At 40.6% G+C, this 22545-nt stretch overlaps 1 protein-coding gene across 1 annotated transcript in view; it reads right to left on the bottom strand.

The window, feature by feature from the left end:
* The window catches only part of LOC139742817 (netrin-1-like), an 87075-nt gene extending 69787 nt beyond the window's left edge, over positions 1-17288 (bottom strand). Inside the window, exon 1 of the mRNA XM_071653332.1 lies at positions 16292-17288. Within this exon, the coding sequence (XP_071509433.1) occupies positions 16292-17288 (997 nt within the window). The remainder of the gene's footprint in view (positions 1-16291) is intronic.
* Between the last annotated feature and the right edge of the window lie 5257 nt (positions 17289-22545).

Raw genomic sequence — 22545 nt, 5'->3', positions numbered from 1 at the left:
AAGGAAACACCAGAAGTAGTTAACAATATACAGTAATTGTCACCTTAAAGAATGAAGAGAATGGAAGAAAAGTGTAATGTGGCTATCTTGAAATACCAGAAGAGAATGGAGCTGTGATATTCTGTGCTGCATTATCATTACAACAAGGCAATCAAAATATACATTAATGGTGAGTGTTAACTTGACCGCATTCGCTTTGAGTGAACGATTTGCGAAGAACCGAGAGGAATATGGACGCCATACATGTGTAAGCATACGACAATCATCCTAACATTTCAAATAAATCACCAACACCAACAGCCACACTCCGTAACCATATAACAAAACGCAAATTGACGAGACACTTTGTGGCTGTATACGGCCTTCATATCAAATTTTAATAAATTATAATTTTTAATAATGAACTTCTCTCAAGGATGCATCCAAACTCTGAATGGAGCATTACAACAACAAAAGATTTCATATTGTCCCGTAATTACTCTCATGGATGGATTTTCACAATAACCAGGAAGTTTCCGCAGTCATTAAGAATACTCTGAAAAACAGAGGAATTAAAAGTCAGCTGAGTCACTGATACTCTCTCGCAGGTTCCCTATTGCTCTGTTATCCAAAGGGAAGAACGTTAATACGTACAGTTAACTGACCATGCATGTCGGGGTTTTGTGTGTGTGTGTGTGTGTGTGCTTGTGTGTGTGTTGCCTTTTTTTTTGGGGGGGGGGGCATTCTCTTATCCTTCACAAAATATTGGTGTGGTTTTGTTGCTGTTGTTGGTCATTTCACTGTATGATATCTACATTTCGTGCAGTACACGATCCAAAAGGTTGGTTGAAGGCAAAAAGACAGGTCAGTGGTCTTCTTGTGATTGGCAGTCGTGCTGCGTCAGCAAGGCGCAGCACATTTTTTTTTTTTTAGATGCTTTTGGGAATATTCTCTAGGATAAGTTCATTCGTGGGATAGTTTTCTGTCATAGGAAACATCTAATCATGCATGAAGCTGACCTTGGTGCCGAAATGACAGACGCATACTAATATTTCTCTTCCTGCTTGTAACGTCGGGAAGCTGCAGTCGTTATTTCCTCTCACTGCAATTCTATTGTACATCCATAATCATGAATGGTCCTGTCAACAACGCAGATAAATTTTTGGCAGGATAAGGTTGTTCTATGAGACAAAAGGTATTGATGGTGACGAATTCGAAACAAACAATTGTAACTAAAAACAAATAGCATTCTAATATTACTTGATCACATGTATCCATAAACGTTACAAATGCATTGTATTTTTCTCCGTGCTTTGTTAATGTTTTATGCATTAGGAACTAGTTAAACATGCTGTAGGTCACCAACAAAATGATGATTAAAGTGATATTATGATGGCTGTAATGGTGATTACTTTGATTATGATAGCAGGTCCTAATAAGAAGACAAAGGAAAACGACAATGGTTTGCCAATATCATTACAACTAAATGTAAGCAACATCAAAAATATCGACATCTAGACTGCAGGCAATACACGATATGTGTAGGCCTACATTCATTCAGACTGCAACTCTGCATTCCATAAGCTTACATCAAAATGAAAAGTGGCAATGGCTTTCCCTCTCCCACTAAGTCACACAACTCTATTTTACACGTTGAAAGGCTCTTCTAACCTCATTTGACTCCAGTGAATTCCTAAAAGGAATAATTCACCTCCGTACTCGTCCGTAACCATGACAACATCATCCGATCAACTTTGCGAAGTGAGGATTAGGCGATGTTGAAAAAAAAAGAGTCAGTCACGAACCTCGCATTGTAGAAAATGTCCCTTACGACTCCCAGCAAGCCCAGTATCGAAGTACACATGTAGTTCAATGTGGAAGGGCAAGGAGCACGCAAAACTCGATCCTGTCACTCGTGAAGCACAAAATGCTATATAATACACCTGCTTTGATTTATTATATTGATGATAGTAGTACAATGTAATGATAATGATGATGTGATGATGATGACGATGATGATGATGATAATAATAATAATAATAATAATAATAATAATAATACTAATAATAATAATAATAATAATAAGAAGAAGAAGAAGAAGAAGAAGAAGAAGAAGAAAACGAAGATGAAGAAGAAGAAGAAGGAGAAGAAGAAGAAGAAGAAGGAGGAGGAGGAGGAGGAGAAAAAAAAAACTGTTCTACCAGAGGGTCCTGCCATTATCATTACCTTAGCACTGCCGGTTACCCATTTATACACCTGGATCGAGAGAACATATTTATAGTGGGTTAAAACGTATTATCCAGTGACATAGTCACTTGACGGGATTCGACCTTGGGACCCGCAATTGAAAGTCAAAAGTTTTATCCACTATGCCACAGTGCCATCACACTTTAGTCTGCATACTACAGTGATCGTGCGTTTATTTTACTGACATAATGTCAATTTTTGTCAACTTTAAAAAAAAAACTTAGAACATGTAATTTTGTTACTAATTTCGAATACGCAAAGAATTCTACTAATACAAAATGAATGCAGATCACATGTTCGGTCGGTAAATGTTCAACCTGTAAAAAAAACAACAACGAGACATAATAAAAAATTGCAGTTGCTTAGCTTGTGTTATATAGTAGCTCTGAATTGATTAACATGAAACAGGCCTATACTTCAGTGCAATTAATGGCTTCGACGAAGTGAAAGCAGTGATCATGCCTTCGACCAAACGGTGAGTCGATGGTGATTAAAGTTTCCCAATATTCATGACCGACTAAATTCTAAATATTACATATTTTCATACTCATCTAGGACAATTACTTTTATTGATTTCAAATGTCGCTTGGCCTTGCAGTCGATCCGATCTACAGTTCCACTGAATATGCAGAATGACTATTCCCAAGCATAACAATTCGATTAGAAAAGAACGACTCTTACACATTAGGTGACTACACGTAGGCTGTCACAACTGAACTGATACACTCGTCCTTTTGGCATAATCGCTATTTGTTTCCGAATTATTCATTCATATTAATCTGTAAGATTAATACCAACACAACTTTCGTTGGATCGCTGTAATGCAGCTACCATTGCTTCCTTCAGAATTGTTACTGCAGAGTGCGTTCCACTATTTCACGTAGATCACGCCAAAATAGGTATGGCCTGTGTAGATGATTATGCGGGAACTCGATTGTTATTGTCATAGACAAGATTGACAGCGCACAAGAGTGCAAGTTCAGTACGTGTAATGAACCAGCTTCTGTCGGGTTTTTTTATTCATATCAAAATTCTCTCTCTCCGACAGATGTCGCTGTAAAATCCATCAAATTTATATCTATTCTAATATCTAAACTGCTGTGAAGATAGCACAGACCACACCAGTTGTCAGCGGTTGTCGTCAGGTATTTCGTCGACACCGCGATGTCAACGTGAGGCACTGCCACTGGCACCAAGCTCGTATTTGTTTGTACTTTCATGGTTAGCAGGCACCAACACTCACAGGAGGAGCGAGACTCGAGTCACGCCTAATTTCCCGCTCGGGCAATCAATCGCCTGGCAACGAAAACAGCCAGGGGAGTCCTGATGGGCATTATAAACCTCAGCTGAATTTTTTAATGTTCAAGGATCCTTGCGCTGTTCGGAGGCACATGTAACAGTTCACTGACACAAAAGTTGAAAGCTAGGTACAGCTGTATAATTTGTGCCTCCTTCTATGAAATAACCTCCCTACTCATATTCAGTAATCTACCCCCATTGACAATTTCAAAAAGAAACTCAAGACGCACTTATTTGAAGAACAATATCGATGATTGTGTAATTTATGGATTATTTGTACTCGATTTATATGTTCGTTTCTCTTGACAACAGGTAAAGCGCTTAGAAACACTTTGGTCGTAATTTTCAAGTTATTATTTTTTTTATTATTATTATCATTATCATCATCATTATCATTATCATTATCATTATCATTATCATTACCATTACTATTAAAATTGGCAACCATTATCGATATCATGAACACAATCATGCTAGAACTTTTGAAAGTCTCATTGTCGTTATTACACCAATATTCTTTTTGTTGCTACACCAACCATTAGGTGATGCTGATATAAAATAACACAACACAACACTAATGAGATTCTCATAGTATATCTTACATCTTTAAACGTGTCTTGTCGTAAGCTAGTGCTCGCTCTTGAAATATGATTAAGGTGAATCGCAATCACTGGTTGTTTTTTCCGGAATGATATGATATCATCAAATCATTCGGAATCACTCTTGAGTTTCCTACGCTCACAGTTATCAAGGCATGTTTCATTCTTATTTAGAGACGCAGGTATTTGCTCTTCGAATGCGGGTGTTTCCAACAAAATATGACGCACTGTAATTTTCCCATGACAATGAATGTCGTCCGTGTCGTCATATACAATGTACACCACTACGATCATAACATGTTAGACGTTTTCATCTGACAGCGACAAAATAATGTACCAATCGATTCTTGAAAACGGATATCAACCAGAACAGAAAGGGGGTAAACGTTGCAACTGTTAGCGCGTTAGGTATAGGTGAGTAACGCCCAAGAGCTATCGCTGAAATTTAGTCGGGAACGGGGAACTATTGGCTTTACTGTACCGGTATAGAATCACCGCGTTTCAGACAAGAGCTTTGTTAAACAGCCCATCATCACGAATGTTCACCTCGTCTTCACGTTTGCCTCAGACGGATCAGAGCAGGTGATCTCACAAATAAGTGTTCAACCTCACAAAAATAATCTGGAATGTGCTAGCGCAAACCTGTGAAGGTGACGCCGGCATGCATGTGTGAAGTATTTGTGAGGACAGCCGTATCTCATAGCCGCTCTTACCAGCTAGCACAGATAAAACGGCAGCCTTTGCACTGTAACTGTACCTCGTTATATCACTTCAACAGTATGTCATGGCTAACAGTGCGTTTTCAGTGAAATTACGCAGAATGTATAACGGAACGAGTTTATCTTGACATCGTGCATTATAAATCTAAGCCGATATGTACCAATATGCACCAACACTTAGCACAGGAAGCACCAGATGTTTGGAAAAAAGAAAGACAATTGGATGGGCAATTATAGATACAGATCCATAATGTGGCGAGTAACATAGGGAGAAATTCAAAGATGCCAATAACACTCATGAATCGGAATTTTGTACAGGGTAATGTATATATGAGCACTATTATGTACATCAACAATGAACAATCTCACGGCGAGCATATTACGGCTAGGATTTAATAGTCATGGGGGGGGGGGGGTCTTACTTCATGATGAGACCAGTAGAAGTTAACATATGCTCCAATTCCTCCAAACATTCTTGGCAGGATCGGGAGAGGGAAAACAATGCTCCCACAAGCGTCTTCATCATTCTATGGCTGACCAGTTATTACTATATACGCACATGAATTTGAACGCTGTGCCTAGTGTATGGTCAGATCTTGGAGTAATGGAATACTTTGACAAGGACTTCTTTTAGGCAGTTTTCCTTCGGTTGTTTTATATGCCGACAACACCATGAAGTTATCTATTACATGGAATCCTATTAATGAGTGTATAATTACATAGATGTATAGGGACGTGAGGCAGGGCATTGAACAGAACGTATGGATGATAGCTAGGTTCTTTATTATAGGCTACCCCCACACTATTTTGATCTTTACGTCTTTTGGGGAGACTTTACCGAAAAGAAATAATTACGTTGAATAAAACAATAAATGCAAAACTAAAGATCGCAAAAGTTTAAATGGAAATTGCTTAAAGTGATTTCAATTAGAAAGTTCTTATCTAAGGTTTCTCTCTCGTAGGATAACTGATTAGCGGTGGCGTTTCAGGGTTTTTTTTTTTTAGTGTATGTTTTTTTTTTAATAATAAAAATCATTCTTACCGTACCTAGTAAGGGGCTGTTAATCATTAAGGTCAGATAGTCCTAGATCAACTCAACTCAACTGATCATAGTTTGTATTCAGAAAATCCGATGCGAATTTCAAAGCTGAGCGGGTGATTCTTTTCTTCTTTTTGAAGACATAAACATGTATTCACGAGTTACAGCAATGTAAAATAAAAGTGCATGAACTAGAAAAAAAAACAACATCGTTACAGATTAACAAAGTACACATGGTGATGCAATAGTTGTGTTTTCGGTTGATGCACGTGTCTCAATCTAACAAGAATTGTCGCACAGGAGGAGAATCCTTTCTAGCTTGGCTCTAGCATGAAATCAAAGAATTTCACCATGTATCGTTCTATACATACAAAGAAATCAAACTTAATCACAAAATCAACCCCATGAGCCCAGTGGCAAAATTTTTGCAAACTTTGCCTGAAACATATCCAAGCGAAAGGTCCGTGACCTCCATTTATCCCCATCCTATCAAAGATACCCTCCATTAACACACATACCGCACGGAAAATTCTTGCCCAGTTTAGTACCCGCAGAATATGAAAGGGACATCGGATTGCACATAGTGTAGATGGTAAATGGTTAAACGTAACTGATATCAAATTCTTTTATATTTGAAAAGTACTCGGAACAAAACTTCGTATTTAGTTTGTAAGTTCACATGGCTTTCGACGGGAGAATGCATCTTATATGTATTTTGACTTGACAAATGCATTCCTATATGCAAGCGCATGTAACAGCAAAATCCCTGCAATAAGAGATAATTATACAAACGTTTTTTCGCTAGCGTGTTTTGTTTTGTTTTGTTTTGTCGTAGTTATTACCTGCCTCAAATTTGTCGCACACACACACGCACAATGAATCAACGGGTTAGAAAAGTTGTCTCGTTAGCCATATCAATACTGGGGTATGTTGATTGTGTATAGGAAGGAATGGAAGGGGGGGGGGGGTAATCTTCAAAACCGTCAATATATACGTCGGATCTATCATCGACGACTGACTCTTGTCAGGGCACTACGGTTCGACCGATGTCGAAACAGATCTGACACTGCCGACGATCGATGCATAACGTCGATGCTGTAACATGTGAAGGCGCCTCAGTTATTCCTCTACTTGGATTTCCGCTGATTTCCCGCGCCTGTTTCTCCTCTCTCTCTCTCTCCTTCTTTCCTTCGACTTTTTTCTTCTGTCTTTTCTTTCCGCCACCCTTCATCGATTCTAGCCATAGGCGAAATCCGCTAAATTCCTCTCAATGTACGAAGAGAAAAAAAAATCACATTAATTCACAGAGCTGCGACAAAAGTAATAATAAGTCTTAGTTAGGCAACGCAACCTTCAGGAGAAAAAAATGTATGTAATAATATCAAGAAAGATTTGCCTACAATGACTTTACTAACCAAAGTATAATAATGAAAGTTGCCCTCTGCATTGTGTAAGTTTTTGACACTTACAAACTAAACAAACTACAACTGCATGTACACAGGTTGAACTATTTCTTTCCGGGAAAAAAAGAAAGTTATTGGTCCTTCTTACTGAGATTGCAGAGAGTCGTATCATAATTCATCTACGACTTATTTGGGTTTTTTTTTTCTTTAAAACTCCAACCAACCAAACAAACCATTCCCATATGACTCCGCTCGACGAACACCATACTAAAAGTACTCATAAGCCCTTTTTACACTTGTGTTTCTTAACCCCGTACTTTCTCTGACCCAGGACTATCGTTAGTCCCGTACCAATTTTTTCAGCTTTTTACACTCGCCAATAAATCCCGTACTAAGCTCTTGTCCTGGGCTAAGGAGAAAACTGACCTTTTTACACTCGTATTTGTTAGTCCCGTACTTTCCAAACCACATGAATATTCATGATTACGCTGTGCACTGTACAAGTACAGGCACGCACCGGCAGCACTTGATTACCTCGTTTCTGATTGGTCAGTGGGGGGTCGGACTTCGTCTCCGTCGCTTAGCCCCGGATTATTTTTTCGTTCTGTTTACACTCGCTTGCTTGGCACCGCAACTGCGGTGCTAACCCTGCTTTTTTGCAGGGCCAGATAGTACGGGATTATCGGTGGGGCTAGCCCACTTTGGCAAAAACAAGTGTAAACAGAAAAGGGCTTTTTACACTTGCAAAATTTTGCTTAGTCCTGTACCAACGGTGGGGCTAAGGGGGGGGGGGGGCTTAGCCCCACCGTTGGTATCGGACTTTCCTTAGCCCACTTTCTGTTTACACTTTGATTTTGCCAAAGTGGGCTAGCCCCATCGATAATCCCGTACTATCTGGCCCTACAAAATAGCAGGGTTAGCACCGCAATTGCGGTGCTAACCCCGCAATTGCGGTGCCAAGCAAGCGAGTGTAAACAGAACGAAAAAATAATCCGGGGCTAAGCGATGGAGACGAAGTCCGAACCCCACTGACCAATCAGAAACGAGATAATCAAGTGCTGCCGGTGCGTGCGTGTACTTGTACAGTGTACAGCGTAATCATTAATATTCATGTGGTTTGGAAGGTACGGCACTAAGAAATACGAGTGTAAAAAGGTCAGTTTTCTCTCATTAGCCCCGAAAAAGAGCTAGTACGGGATTTATTGGCGAGTGTAAAAAGCTGAAAAATTGGTACGGGATTAACGATACTCCTGGGTCAGAGAAAGTACGGGGTTAAGAAACACAAGTGTTTTAAGGGCTATAGTGGGCTGAGGAAAGTCCGGTACCAACGGTGGGGCTAAGGCCCCCCCCCCCCCCCCCCCCCCCCCCCCCCCCCCCCTTAGCCCCACCTATGGTACGGGACTAAGCAAAAATTTGCAAGTGTAAAAAAGCTCGTCTTTCACCCAATGATGCGTATCACGACTTACAGACACAAACACTTCAAGAAGTGACGGAGGACGGGAAAGGGACAAGGTGCACTGATACGGTGTCTGTAAATTTGCAGCCTGAACAAGTTTGGGGCCTGGTAATTATCATTAATTTTTGTGCCGAACATACTATGATGCTATCACTGCCACACATGAAAGAGGATGACACGTAAAAATAAGCTGAAAATCGCTGTTCAGACAAACATCTGGCATGATTTATTCGAGAAGCTGGATGGCAGTTATGACTCCTTGTTTGATGGGAAAATTTCACGGCTTTTCATCATCCAGAAGAAACCTTTGAAGGGCAGTTCTCTCTATATATATCACGTTTAATTTGTCTCCAAAATATTATGGTAAATTCAAACAATCAAAATTGGACCAAAACAAGTGAGTTACTGTAATGATGTTAGCGTTTCTGTATAGTGTTTTGACTGGATGATTATACATGTAGTAATGTAGCTCGCAACCACATACACGAAACGCAGCTATACTCATAGGTGAGATGAAGATAGACAACGTCATCAACTCAAAACGCTCACATTGGTTTGTGTACAGCGATAAAAAATAACGTCTGAAGTCGATATTTGAGCATGTATCAGTAAAAAAAAAAAAAAAAAAACTAACTCAGTAATCAGCTTAGAGACTTGTGCGGCCTGCGTACTGACATGGTTGTTATCAACATCACTCTTCCGTGAAAAAGTGTGAAACTTTAATACCAAACTACCGTACCTTTCTTTTAGAATCATGTTTTGATAAGATCTCTACCATTCTATCGATTTGACAATAACAAATAGAGCCAATATGAACACGTATCAATTGTACATTGATGAAAGATATATCAGGAGGAGAAAGATATTTCCTTATACTCACTGCTCGTGGAGAATATTGAGACAACGTCAGGCAGAAAACGACAATACAAAACCTTACTTAAACGCATTAAACAACCTTTCAGGCAACTTTGTAAAAATAAAGTAACAATATTTTGATTGATGGTCATGATTTAATGTTAACAATCACTCTCTTTTTTATTGTTATTCTTGTTATTCAGTGTCAGAGTCATCATCAGTATGATACTTATTAAACATACAGTAAGTCAGAATGGTAGCGGAACTTAAGAAATTTTAAAATTTGACGTAATTTCACTCATACAGTGATGCATAGCAAGCACTTATGTACAAAATAATGAGGTGAAGGAAAGCGGAGCGGGCGGAGGGGCAAACAAATTCACTGAAGACGAAATGCCCCTTTCCTCTCTTTTCAGCTTTTTTTTTTTTTTTTGAGAGAGAGAGAGGTGGGGTGGATGTGTAAATGGTGTAAATGGACACTATGTCTCTTTCATCTGTTATGCTTTCGTTTCACTTATTCATTTATTTAATCATTTCTTCCTGTCGCTGTCAGGCACGTCAGGTTACAAACAGGGAGGTGAGATGAAAACAATTCTTCAGTGAAGGGGCACATTACATGCTCAGTATGAAGGGCTTTGGGCCCCTCACTTGGGTGCCCGCTGGGTGGCGAAAACTGGGACTTCCCAACTTTGTTGTCCAGCCGAAGTGACCCTAATAACACATGTTTAGAAAGTGTCTATGAAATGACAAAACTTGTATTTGCCGAGGGAACTATTTTTGACACTTTTTAAAATTGTTCAGTGAAGAAAAGTCATCGTCCTGGTATTTGGCTCTCACAATAAACTTCGAGAGTCCGTAAACCACGTCCTTTCCATGAAGTCTTGCTGTACAGTTAAGGACGTTTAACACCGAATATTCCCTTTACTAATGTAATGAACAGAGAGACACACGGTGTAAGAAAGTGATTTTGATATAGAGATAGTACTATTGTTCCTTTGAACATGATACCTCGAACACACAAGTAACATACCATGGAGCTACAACACACGTACACGCATAACGAATGTGACGTTGCGTCGCCCTTAGATAAGATTGATGATGCCATTGTCTCATAAGTTTCATATATTGACCACACAAGGTTATATCTTCACTTAATTACACATGATGTTTCAGTTTGTAACAATGAAGAAAGGCATGCGACTGTATCTTTCATTATCTACTTTGAACACTACGTAACAACTCTCCATAACATGGCAGGGCTGCATCTCACGGCATACTAAATCCTATACTGCTATGGTGCATTCTGTATCATAGACTAACAAAAGAGGTAGATATGTAGTTCTACATCTACCTCTTTAGATAGAGCTTCGTGTCTTTTGATGCGTCCTCCTTATAAGAATCATTTAAAATAATGTAGGTACCTAGATATTTTCTTTCCACTGACTTTATTTTATTTTTTTATATGAAAGAAAGTAATATGATCAAACAAATCACAAGCATAAATCCTTGAACAAAACACTTACGAAGTAACGCTCCTGCACACACTTTGGCCTCCAGTTATAATCTATTTTCTATTCAAGCAGTTTCTAAAGGATGATAAACAAGGGAAAAATCTCGCCCATGGTTAGTGAAAATCTTGCATTTATTATGCATATTATATTTCTCTTGTGTGTGTGCTGACTCAGGCGCCTTGCCCCGAGCGCCGTCTTGAGTTTCGTTAAAATTTCACTTTCAAAACGGGCAAGAATGTTACTCGAGACTCGTGATTAACGTCGCGGGAATCCAAGTCCAACGGACAAATAGTTAATAGCCTACGAGCGACAGCGGCTAGAAATACTTGAATGCAGCATCATGCAGTTATTTCTGTTAATTTTCTTTACTCTTTCATATTTCCTGATGCTTCAGAAATGCTTTGGAGGCAAGAAGATACGGTTGATTCCAACGGCGTAAATCCGTACTGAGGAGTGGGGGGATGATCGGATAGTCGCCATCACCACGATTACAAGCCCATAAGCGGACCGGCGCAGCCTTGGGGGGAGGGGGGGGGGGGGGGGGGGGGGCTTGGTGAAGCTTGGTGCCCCCCCCCCCCCCACACACACACACACTTTTTTTTTTAGTAAGAAGACTTATTTTTTTGAAATACCTGTGCGAGGGAGCGGTGCATGTTTTTGCGCGTTTTGTCGACTTGAAACAGTCCCACTTGTTTAAGGTAGCAATATATTTTGATGTCGATTATTATTAAACAATTTGGCTATAAAATGGTATCACATAAATAAACTTCTTGCATTAATTCTTACACTGAATATCATGAACGCGACCTAACCCAAGCGAGGGAGGGGGGGGGGGGGGTGAGGGTGAGGGTGTTGGACGGGGATGTTCTCCCTCCTACGGATGAGAACTGTTGCATTGTGATGTTGTAAATGGTGGAGGGGGGGGGGGCGAGGGTGTGGGAGGGGGATGATCCCGCTCCCACGGTGAGAACTTTTTGCATTTTAATGTTGTAAATGGTGCAATTTGATGCATGTTTTTGCGCGTTTTGTCGACTTGAAACGGTCCCAATTGTTTAAGGTAGCAATATATTCAAATGTCGATTATTATTAAACAATTTAGCTATAAAATGGTATCATAAATAAACTTCTTGTATTGATTCTTACACTGAATATCATGAACGCGACCTAACCCGAGCGAGGGAGGGGGGTGAGGGTGTGGGACGGGGATGTTCCCCCTCCTACGGTGAGAACTTTTTGCATTTTGATGTTGTAAATGGTGGCGCACCGGGTGCAACTGCTGGTAATTATTGGCAGCAACATTAGGAGAATTGCATAACGAATAAACGCGAGCGATGGGAGCGAGCGAGCTTGAAAATTTCGACATTTTACAGCCTAAAAACTACCGTTTGTAGCTATATTTTTTCGCTTTGGAATTGAAGGAGGGGGGGGGGGGGGGGAGAGGCGCACCGGGCGCAACTGCTGGCAATTACTGACAGCAACATCAGGAGAATGGCATAACGATTAGATGCGAGCGAGCGAAGCGAGCGAGCTTGAAAATTTCGACATTTTACAGTCCAAAAACTGCCGTTTGTCGCTATACTTTTTCGCTTTGGAAATTAAGGGGGGCGCAACGGACGCAATTGCTGGCAATTACTGACAGCAACATCAGGAGAATGGCATAACGATTAGATGCGAGCGAGCGAAGCGAGCGAGCTTGAAAATTTTGACATTTTACAGTCCAAAAACTGCCGTTTATAGCTATATTTTTTTCGCTTTGGAAATTAAGACGGGGGCGCACCTGGCGCAACTGCTGGCAATTACTGGCAGCAACATCAGGAGAATGGCATTGCGATTAGATGCGAGCGAGCGAAGCGAGCGAGCTTGAAAACTTTGACATTTTACAGCCCCCAAACTGCCGTTTGTAGCTATATTTTTTTTGGAAATCAAGGGGGGGGGGGGGGCGCACCGGGCGCAAAGTCTGCTGACAATTACTTTCAGCAACATCAGGAGAATGGCATAACGATTAGATGCGATCGAGCGAGCTTGAAAATTTTGACATTTTACAGTCCAAAAACTGCCGTTTGTAGCTATATTTTTTCGCTTTGGAAATTAAGAGGGGGGGGGGGGGGGGGCGCCCGGTGCGCCACCCTGGATCCGCCACTGGTAATCAAGGGTGTCGGTTATGTTCATGATTAGGGGAGGTATGACCAGCGAGGGGGCGTCGAAGTGACCAAGCGGCGAAGCGGGGGAAGGATGTCCAAAATCTGCGCTTTATAGCATCCCCTAATTGTTTGTGTTTGTTTGTGTGTGTGTTTTATATTAATGAAAAAGTTAGGAAATAGCCCAGGTGGGGGGGGGGGGGGGGGGGAGGACACGTACTTCCCCGTGCCCCCATCCCCCCCCCCCCCCCCCCCCCGTGTAGTTACGCCACTGGATAAAATATTAGGAAAATCGTAAATCTCAAAAGTGTACAAAGTCTATCGAAAGGGATCCAGTAGCGGAGCTTTTGCATGTTTATGATTGCAATTCAACGATTTGGTGCATAGTTCTGGCGGTATTTGGACAATTTTCCATAAAGACATTTCGTGATTTGTCCTCATTTCGGGAATTGCTTGTAGGGCAAATGATTTATCTGCCCCAACACTCTACCGTAGGGGCGGGGCAAATGCCCCTTTGCTCCCCCCCCCCCCCCCCCCGATAGATTCCATCCCTGCGTATGCCCATAGATGTATCCTGACTGAGTCATCAGAGTCATCATTGTTTCAGGAATGATTCAGGAAATGGAGGGGGGTTCAATTATGGCGATATAGTTTTTGTTATTGTTTTTTTTTTTCGTACATAATTTGCAGATGGTTCCGAGTTGCACGTCACAGCATGTTTACGTGTAGGCCTACACTATTTAACGTTGTCAACGTCTGGACCATACCTGTAACCTTATGTAGATATTACTTTCTTCGCGAGCGAGCGCTTGAGAAAGTATAAATTATCCTACAAGATACAAGAATACTGTTCAGCTCTGTTACCTCTCTGAAGGCGAGCGTACGAACGTCATGCAATATGCCAAAATTGATACAATCACATTTCTGCTTCCTCCATTTTTTCCTCAAATTTCAGGGGGATGATTGTACAGGCCACCCCCCCCCCTCCATTTCAGGGGGGGGGGGGGATATATCCCCCCATTCCCCCCCCCCCCCGGATTTACGCCCATGGTTGATTCCAAAGATAATTTCTAGTATTTCAGTGAAAACAGCGGAAAAAGACCTTACCTAAAAACGTTGGTAACGACCCTCTGTAATAGGTCCATTTTTCATTCAACATCGAGCTAAGGTTTAATTCTGTTTAAGGGCACCCTCAATGCTTTAGCAAATCAAAGAGAAAATCTGTAGCGTCAAAATAAATATTAGGGGTCTGTTTTATAAGGATTGAGCGTAAGCTGAAGTCAATCGCAAATTGCGATTCATGCACAGCTTTTCGATTGATCGCAAGTAACGCCAAATCTACTGAATCAATCAACTCAATCTACTACTTGAGTTTTCTTGAAATCAAGCGTGTCTTTATGAAACAGGACTTACGCTCAACATTGAACTTGCACTCGATTTGCAGAGTTATACGCTCAATAAATCGAAGGGAAGATCAATCGCAACCCTTTATGAACAGACCCTATGTTTTGTATTTAACAACATGACCCGAAATGGGTAATTAGCAATAGCCCTAACTCGGTACATAATGGTATTTTCAAATGAAGCACGACATAGGTCGAGTTGTAAGTGTGTAATAAACGTAGGGGAGGAGGGAAACAAGTCTTCTATAGTGATGAGAATTAACATCATTTCGTTATCATGATATCACAAGGGCGTGTTGTACTATAGTCTCAGATATATGAATGATGTGGTCACATACTACACCATGTCTAAAAGAAGTAATTAAGTACAGTAATTGCTTTTACCTCCCCTCATTTCTTATGGGGAAAATCATCAACGGAACACGACCAGTGTGGTCAAGGAGAATAATGATTTACTCATTTCTTTTGAACAGTAACAAGCGTATTTGTGTAGAGGAAAAGGTATCTCACTTTGTGTCGGTGTGTGTGCGTAAATGGCCATGTTTCCCCTTACACGACACGTTTGCATACATTATTACGATGGACAAACAAATAATATTTCTATTGTACACAAATACACAACTACACAAATAGACAAAGCGGAACAAACACACAAATGGGGAGAAAGAGTCAAACACTGGCATTAGTCAGAAGGAATTAGTTTTAAAAAAATCACTGTTTCGTCCTTATGTAAGTCTTGGTGGTTACAAATTAAACGTCCAGCATTCTCCCCTACAAAAGCAAAACAAAACAGCGAAACGGGGAAATCCCCACTTCTCGCATGTAGCGCGTATCCCTGCTTACAGACTTCATCACAGAAGTCATATCTCGATAGAGTCTCGTCGTCCTCTTCATCTCTTTTAAATCAAACAAATCTCTTGCTATGGATACTTGCTTAACTTTGTAAGGAAATGTGTGTTGATTTGGATTACTCGAAATGATAAGATCAACAATGCACCTTGCTTTGAAAGTAGTCCCCAGATGAAAAATAACTAATCTGTAATCTATCCCATGGGGGTTATCAGGTCACCTCAAGGAGCTCGATGACAGCATACCTGTTTATGGTTTTGAATATAAACATCTAACGAATCGAACTAGAAATCTGAATTCACGTACGCAGACGTCTCATTTATTGAAGCTTTCACTGTCGAGGACATACCAGTCAAGGGTTTGGATATGCAGGTGATCGTTGTCTGAGCATGATTCGTTGATGTACGACTTGGCAGCTGAGAGTGCAAATTTGTGGAGGTGACATGAATTGCTGTCGTACATCTCTTACCTTGCGTAAAGTGTCTTCCTACAAGTGCATATGTACTAATATACCACACTTCAGTAAGATATGTAGACTGCATGCGGGGCACTTTAACCTGCGTATTCACTCAGTAATAAGGCCAAGACAGAAACGAAGTCCTATATCAAAAGGAGTAAATTATCTCTGCATGATTAAGGTATACCTCACTCTCTGCAGAAGAGATCATCACGTTTGCTTGTTAATATTATTTGTCATGATGAGGGAGAAACATGAGAAGCTAATGTGTTATTACATTAACACAATGGTTTTAAAAGGCGTTGTTTTCAAAACAGTTTTTAATGTTAATACTCACGGATACATTCGTTGGCATCTTTGGCGGTAGCCCTTGCCCATGGTCTGTCATAATGGAATGGTTTACATAATTCGCATTCCCTTCCCGCTGTGTTATGTTTGCAGTCACACTCAAGCTCCCCGTCTCTTCCTGGACCACAACTGGAGGCGTGTCCATTGCATTTGCATCTTCCCCCGACGGACAGGTCTGAAAGCGCGTAGTACAAGCTCTCTCTAGGCGTCTCCGCATCTGCCCCTCCGAGTGCTTGCAGCTTGTTAAAGACGATCTTGATATCGGTGGCCGTCACCCAGTCCTGGAGAATAGGACTGTTGTCAAAGTCGTAGGCGGACGGACGACCCTCGAGTGTGCTGAAAGCGACACGGGAGCCGGAGATAGGAATATCGGTGCAAACTGGTTCTTGCTCGTTTTGCTTGGTGATAATGACATTCTTAGGGTATCCATAGGTTTTACGACACTGGCTTGAGTAGTACTGATAGGGTTGCCATGTCCTACCGAAGTCTTGTGACTTGTATACAGCCATAGAATCCGGGTGTAGCGAGCAGAAGTCCATTGAGATGTATGTTATCTCGAATCGTTTTCCCATATTTAATATCAGGCTGACGTTGTGCTGACTTTGTGTGAAGGGTTCGGACTGCCAGCATGTTAAGTTGTTAGGATTGTGGAGGTCAGTGAGGTAGGACGCCGGGTGGCGCCGTTTTGGATGGCTGTCGTCGCAGATAAAACAGTTTCTCTGTCGTTCGCCCTCAGACCCGCTGGACAAGGCGCAGAAGCGACTGGGAGGGTTCCCGCATGTGCTAGAAGCCTCCACAGGTGCCTGGAATGCGGCGTTGATGAAGTCTGGCTCGCACCGCCTTGGACTACCATTATCGTCATAACAGGGGTCGCGACGGGTCTGCTGAGCAGCGAACATGCTAAGACTGTTGGCTGCCGAGCGAGCCGCTGTGCAGCTGCCAAAGCCCATGACAATGAACACTAAGCAGCAGCACCACATAGCCATATTTTTTTTTTACTACCAAGCCTATTCCACACTAGTTTGCAGTCAATCCTGTACGGGTGATGCAAGACAGGGACTGGCTAGATTTCACACCATGGGTTGTTGCAATATAGCTTCACAAAACGAGGTGAAATGCTCCTTGCTGTCTCGCGATCAGTCTTGAGATGGGAAATTATTCCGTCAAAGAATCCAAATACCTGTGGCGAAAAGGACATGAGGCGACGTAAACTCTTGCAAATTACATATAATGCCAAATTATAATGTCAAGCTCATGCTGTACGCCCGAGATCATGAGGAGAGCGAGTTCAATATCATCATAAGCGGAATAAAAAGTTAAGAATGAACGTTGTATAATAATGCACAGATCAAAAAATAAATATTAAAAAAAAAAGACGCGAAGAGACCTTCTCTGAAGATCCAGTTCCACACTCCTTCGGAAGCCGAATATCACTTCAACACAGTGGCTTCGAGAAATTCTGACAAGATTCAGAGAGAGATGCCTTCAACTTAAGAAAACTAACTGAAAAGCTAACAAAACTCGAGGTGGAGCACGGCACAATCGCGCATCCATAGGTAAGCTTCCAGTCTCACTACAATAATACTGATAATATTCTCTCATCCGGTCACAACGTCAGGGTTAGTCGTCTCATGGGTAGTAGATAATGTGAAGTGTACTAGAAGTGAACAGCCCGTATTTGTCTGCGACTAACGAAATCGAATAGGGCAGCCTGTCTCACTTTGCGCCCTCAGCACCCGCAATGTCAACGTTGAAAAGCTCACCGCAGTGGCTGATTACTGCACCGACGCTCAGATGCCCCAATTCATGGGCGTGAACTACGCGTGCGTCGCTTAACAGCCAATCAGCGCGAGATGTCGTAAGAAAGAAGAGTGTTACCCCTGGCTCTCTTCCCACCGAACTATTTCTCGTTCGCTTCGTTCAGCTTGGATTTAACTGTGTTTTCTTTAAGTCGCTGCTTTGATTGTTGACGCTGTTATTTGCAGTCCATGTCCCGTCTGCGGCTTTAAAAAGGATGTATTTGCTTACTTTCATTAGAGCAACCTTACAACTTGAAAGAGATACAAGATTGAAAGGATAAAAGCACTGTAACTCGTACATTGAGGGAGTAAATGAGAACACGCAAGGAGAGAAAATTTATTTAAAGAAATGTGGATGGTATAAATGGAAAGTACATGGATCATTTCTGAAGCGCTGTATTGTAAAGAGATTCTCGAAACAGACAACAGTAACATCGACGATATTTGAAAGGGTGTACAGATGATAACGCATGAATGTAACAGAGTTAAAAAAGAAAAGAAAAGAAATCAAAAAATTGGAAAGAGGTAAAGAGAGAGAAAGAAATGGATGATACTGTACTAACAGACATCCCAGATTTCCCTCTTTTGTTTTCATTTTCCTGCCATGAACTGGGATCTGTTTAGGGCATGCTTTTCATACAAGTTAATTGCTATCAAAAACACTTAAATGGTATACTAGATTTTGATTACTTGTACATACAGTGATGATTAAATAATCATCTTGACTGTTGTGACACTGGTCATAAGTATTAGATATACATGATTGTATGAGATCACAACTTGGTTGGTCTGATATTAAATAAAACGTAATACATGTGGCTGGTCTTTCTTTTCTTATGAAGCCGCTATCATCATCTCTTTGTTCTATAAAAACAAGACTACATTTTGATCTGAAGGATTCGTCGACAATCTGTGTTATAATCGCGGCACCGTGCGATCAGCGATCCATTTCAACTCTCTTCATCGAGACAGAATGCACTGGCGTCTTCGTTGAGACGACTATCAAAACAATGACGCAGAAGAAACTTAATCACACACAAAATGATATGATTATTAGCAAAGACATCTTGTTAAACTGAAGGAAAAAATCGTAGCAATAACACTTTCATCTGAAAAGAAACTAACAACGAAACAATATAACAAAAGGTCCTGTCAGTCTCTGAGATCCAACTTTATAGGAGATGTAAAACCCACAGACAAACCAGATAACTTGGCTCAAAGAAAACAGCATCCCTTGCACCGCATCAAGTAAATTCATAAGCGTCAACGCTAGTACATGTAGGATTATAGTAAGAGGTACACTGCTTTCCACACCGGCTCGATTTGTCTGTCAGTATAATTTACACACGCACATACACACACCCACACACACACACACATAATCATAATACATATTGATACATATCGTAAATGACTGTCCTACAAGGCTAATAATACAAACTCTTAATCTTGTCAATAGATGAAATACTGCGTCGCATAGTCATTAGCTCTTTTGGAACGGTTGACTTGAAGGGCAATTAGCAGTAGAACCCGGTTTTCAACCAGCTCACCCGCTGGGATGCTTCAAAACGATTATCCCATTATTCGGCCATCTTAGGCAAACCGCTACAGACCAGATGACCAGTAGCCAATCTTTAGCAAACACTTGCGACTTCCCTGTGGTTTCAAGACGACGAGCAAATCGTGACACCGTGAATTTCCCCCGTTTAATATAGCTACACCAAAGTTGGTTTCTCCTTCATTGAATTAGGAGTTGTTAAACGGACATTCAAATGTCAGAAAGCGAGCTCTGCATATTATTTGCGATGATGTACTGCGCAATGTTGCTTATACGAAGAGTTAGTGTTATAGAGGTATTTGTGGGTGTTGGTTTCTGTTAAACTCCGCGTGTAGTTTTGTAAGAACTTTTGCAATCCAATTAGAATCCGTTTCGCTGTACTCCCCCCCCCTCAGTTCTTTGTTATGCTTATCTAAGAAACGTGTAATATTGAATATATATATTTACATGTATCCCGTTTGTACATCAAACATGACAATTGTTGCTTATCCATATTCGATGGCACTACTTACTAAGCATTGTAGCTTTATTTCCAAGAGTAGTGTGATTATATTTTTCTTATCAAGTGTGAAGTAATGCCTAAAAAAAGAAGACGAAAGAAATATGGGAGATTAGTAGGGCCTCCTGTTCTGTTCTGTCTGATCTTTTTGAGTTAAGTATGTCTGTCATGATAAATCCACTTCAAAGTAATGATTTGTAATGTACCTCATTTGCACAAAAGCTTTGGTAATAAAAAAATAATCAATTTTCATGCGTATTTTATTAACTTCGAAACTGAATAATTATCACGGTTAATTAGCAAAGACCCATTAAATGTAAGTCTGTCTGTAAAACGTAAAACTCATCTGCGGTCATTACGCGTTTCCCCACGTCGGGCTCCACGCTATAGTCGTAATAGTATGTTGATGCATTCTCTACGTCAACAGGGCAGTATTTTCAGTCCTCGAGGTATGACTATTTAAAAGCGCCCATAGCGATGATTACTGTCGGTCTCGGAATGTGATGTGATGATGCCTTGTTTTGAAGTCATGCGGCGCTGAGGCCGTGTACTCCTCCATGAGTTAACGCTGTACACATGGGCATCCTCCTTCCCAACCGTCATCGATGTGAAGTATGATTGTACTACGGTGGCAGTCGATGACCTGAACAAGGCCGTTCTATGTAGCAGCTAATGTTTTCGTGGCAATGAAATATCCAAAGACCTTGCTGGACTCCCTTCTTGTGAATCCACCAGGTTGCATTCCTGGTGAAATTGTAAGCACATTTTGGATCTACAATTGAGGCTGCTGTGTAAAATATAAATGATTATTCAGCTTTTTTCATTTGACAGCACGGCATGAGCTTACAGCATGGATCGTACTAATGAGGACACACATAAAAGTGTTGACTTGTCACATCCAGGTATCGTGTAATAATATGAACTTGAAAAACAAAACAAACGTAGACCGTATATAAATAAAAGAACATGTCTTCCGATAGCCCGTGACTTGGTACGTTCTGCTTATGTTTGACCTGGGAACACAATATTCCTTATTCGTACGGGAAAATAATGTTGAATTCAATAATAACAAACAATGGTAAAAATGACAATAATTAACATCAAACTTTCTAACTCATCAAAATGCAAGGATAAAATAAACAAACAATCAAAGAATACAACATTCACTTCTCATATTAAGACAGTTTTGAGGCATCTTTTAGACTCTTCAATCAATCATGTCACCCTCTTGCACGATACTGTATCAGTTCTGATGGAAAGGTAATTGATGTTTTTGCACCGGATGATTTATTCACAAACGCGGCAGCTGAAGAATGTAAATTTTTTTAAAAACCGATGCTTCTACATAAAAGCCAAAGATCTAGCCAATCATTTGAAAAATATGTGTTCACATGTAAATGCATCAATATTTCATAAAACTTCCATTACAGTATATAGACTCGACAAGGTAAGAAATGATAGCTTTGTATCAAAACCTTGACTACCTTTGTTAGGGGAGTGTTACGTAGCTTCTTTATATTTTTCGTAAGTACATTTTTTCTTGTAAAAGGCAATCTAATGCCATTGTTTTACATGGTGTCGGGTCAGCGAGAGCATTTAGATGTTACATTTTTTTGGAAGGCCGTCACAACGTTCTGCTTGCTGTATCTCTGAAAGAGTTGACTACACAAGGTCTAAAACGCCCTCTCTCGATAATTGTATAGTTATTAATATGTCTCAGCAGTGCGACTAAGTGTTTTTTGGCGTGTATCTTGTTTCCATATATTTTTCGAGATTTGTTATGTTTTAGTGTAAATTGATTATTGGAACATTTGTAGACGTAGAAGACAAAAGTTTTCATTTCAGCACTGTTCTACTTTTATCTTTAAGAAAAAATCGCGCGAGAGCATTCGACTTGAACGAACTCTTTAAATTTCGAATTTACAATACACCTTTTTCTGCGTCTTCCCATTTCTATACCAGTGTGTGCGCGCGCCACACACACACACTGTACACATACTCATTCATACAAGAAACTAGCAGATGACATTTTCAGAATGAAATACGAAACAAAAATGTATCGAGGAAGAAAAATTTACAGAAAAACGTGAAAATGTCTTATCGGTTAAAAATGATGCCTGAAAATTGATTGTTAAATAATTTATCCGCAGGGCGTTCATGAGACAAAGTAGAGTAATCATTTTTCTTCCGCCTATGGATGTAGGAATATAATGAGGATATTGTACAAGAGATATTATCATGCTACCATGACAACTCTACCATGTTCTATTTATGAAGCCTTCATAAACGAGGCCATATTGATTCAAACGTGGTAAAATCAATGGTCATAAACTTCTCAGTTGACAGTGTACGAATGTTGGCGCAGTCACCTTTGTCTCATGCATCCG

This window comes from Diadema antillarum, unplaced genomic scaffold (assembly GCF_040938485.1).
Source record: "Diadema antillarum isolate AM-2024a unplaced genomic scaffold, OU_Dant_1.0 seq00001021_RagTag, whole genome shotgun sequence".
Classification (NCBI taxonomy): domain Eukaryota; kingdom Metazoa; phylum Echinodermata; class Echinoidea; order Diadematoida; family Diadematidae; genus Diadema; species Diadema antillarum.
This window is presented reverse-complemented; position numbering and strand designations above follow the sequence as displayed.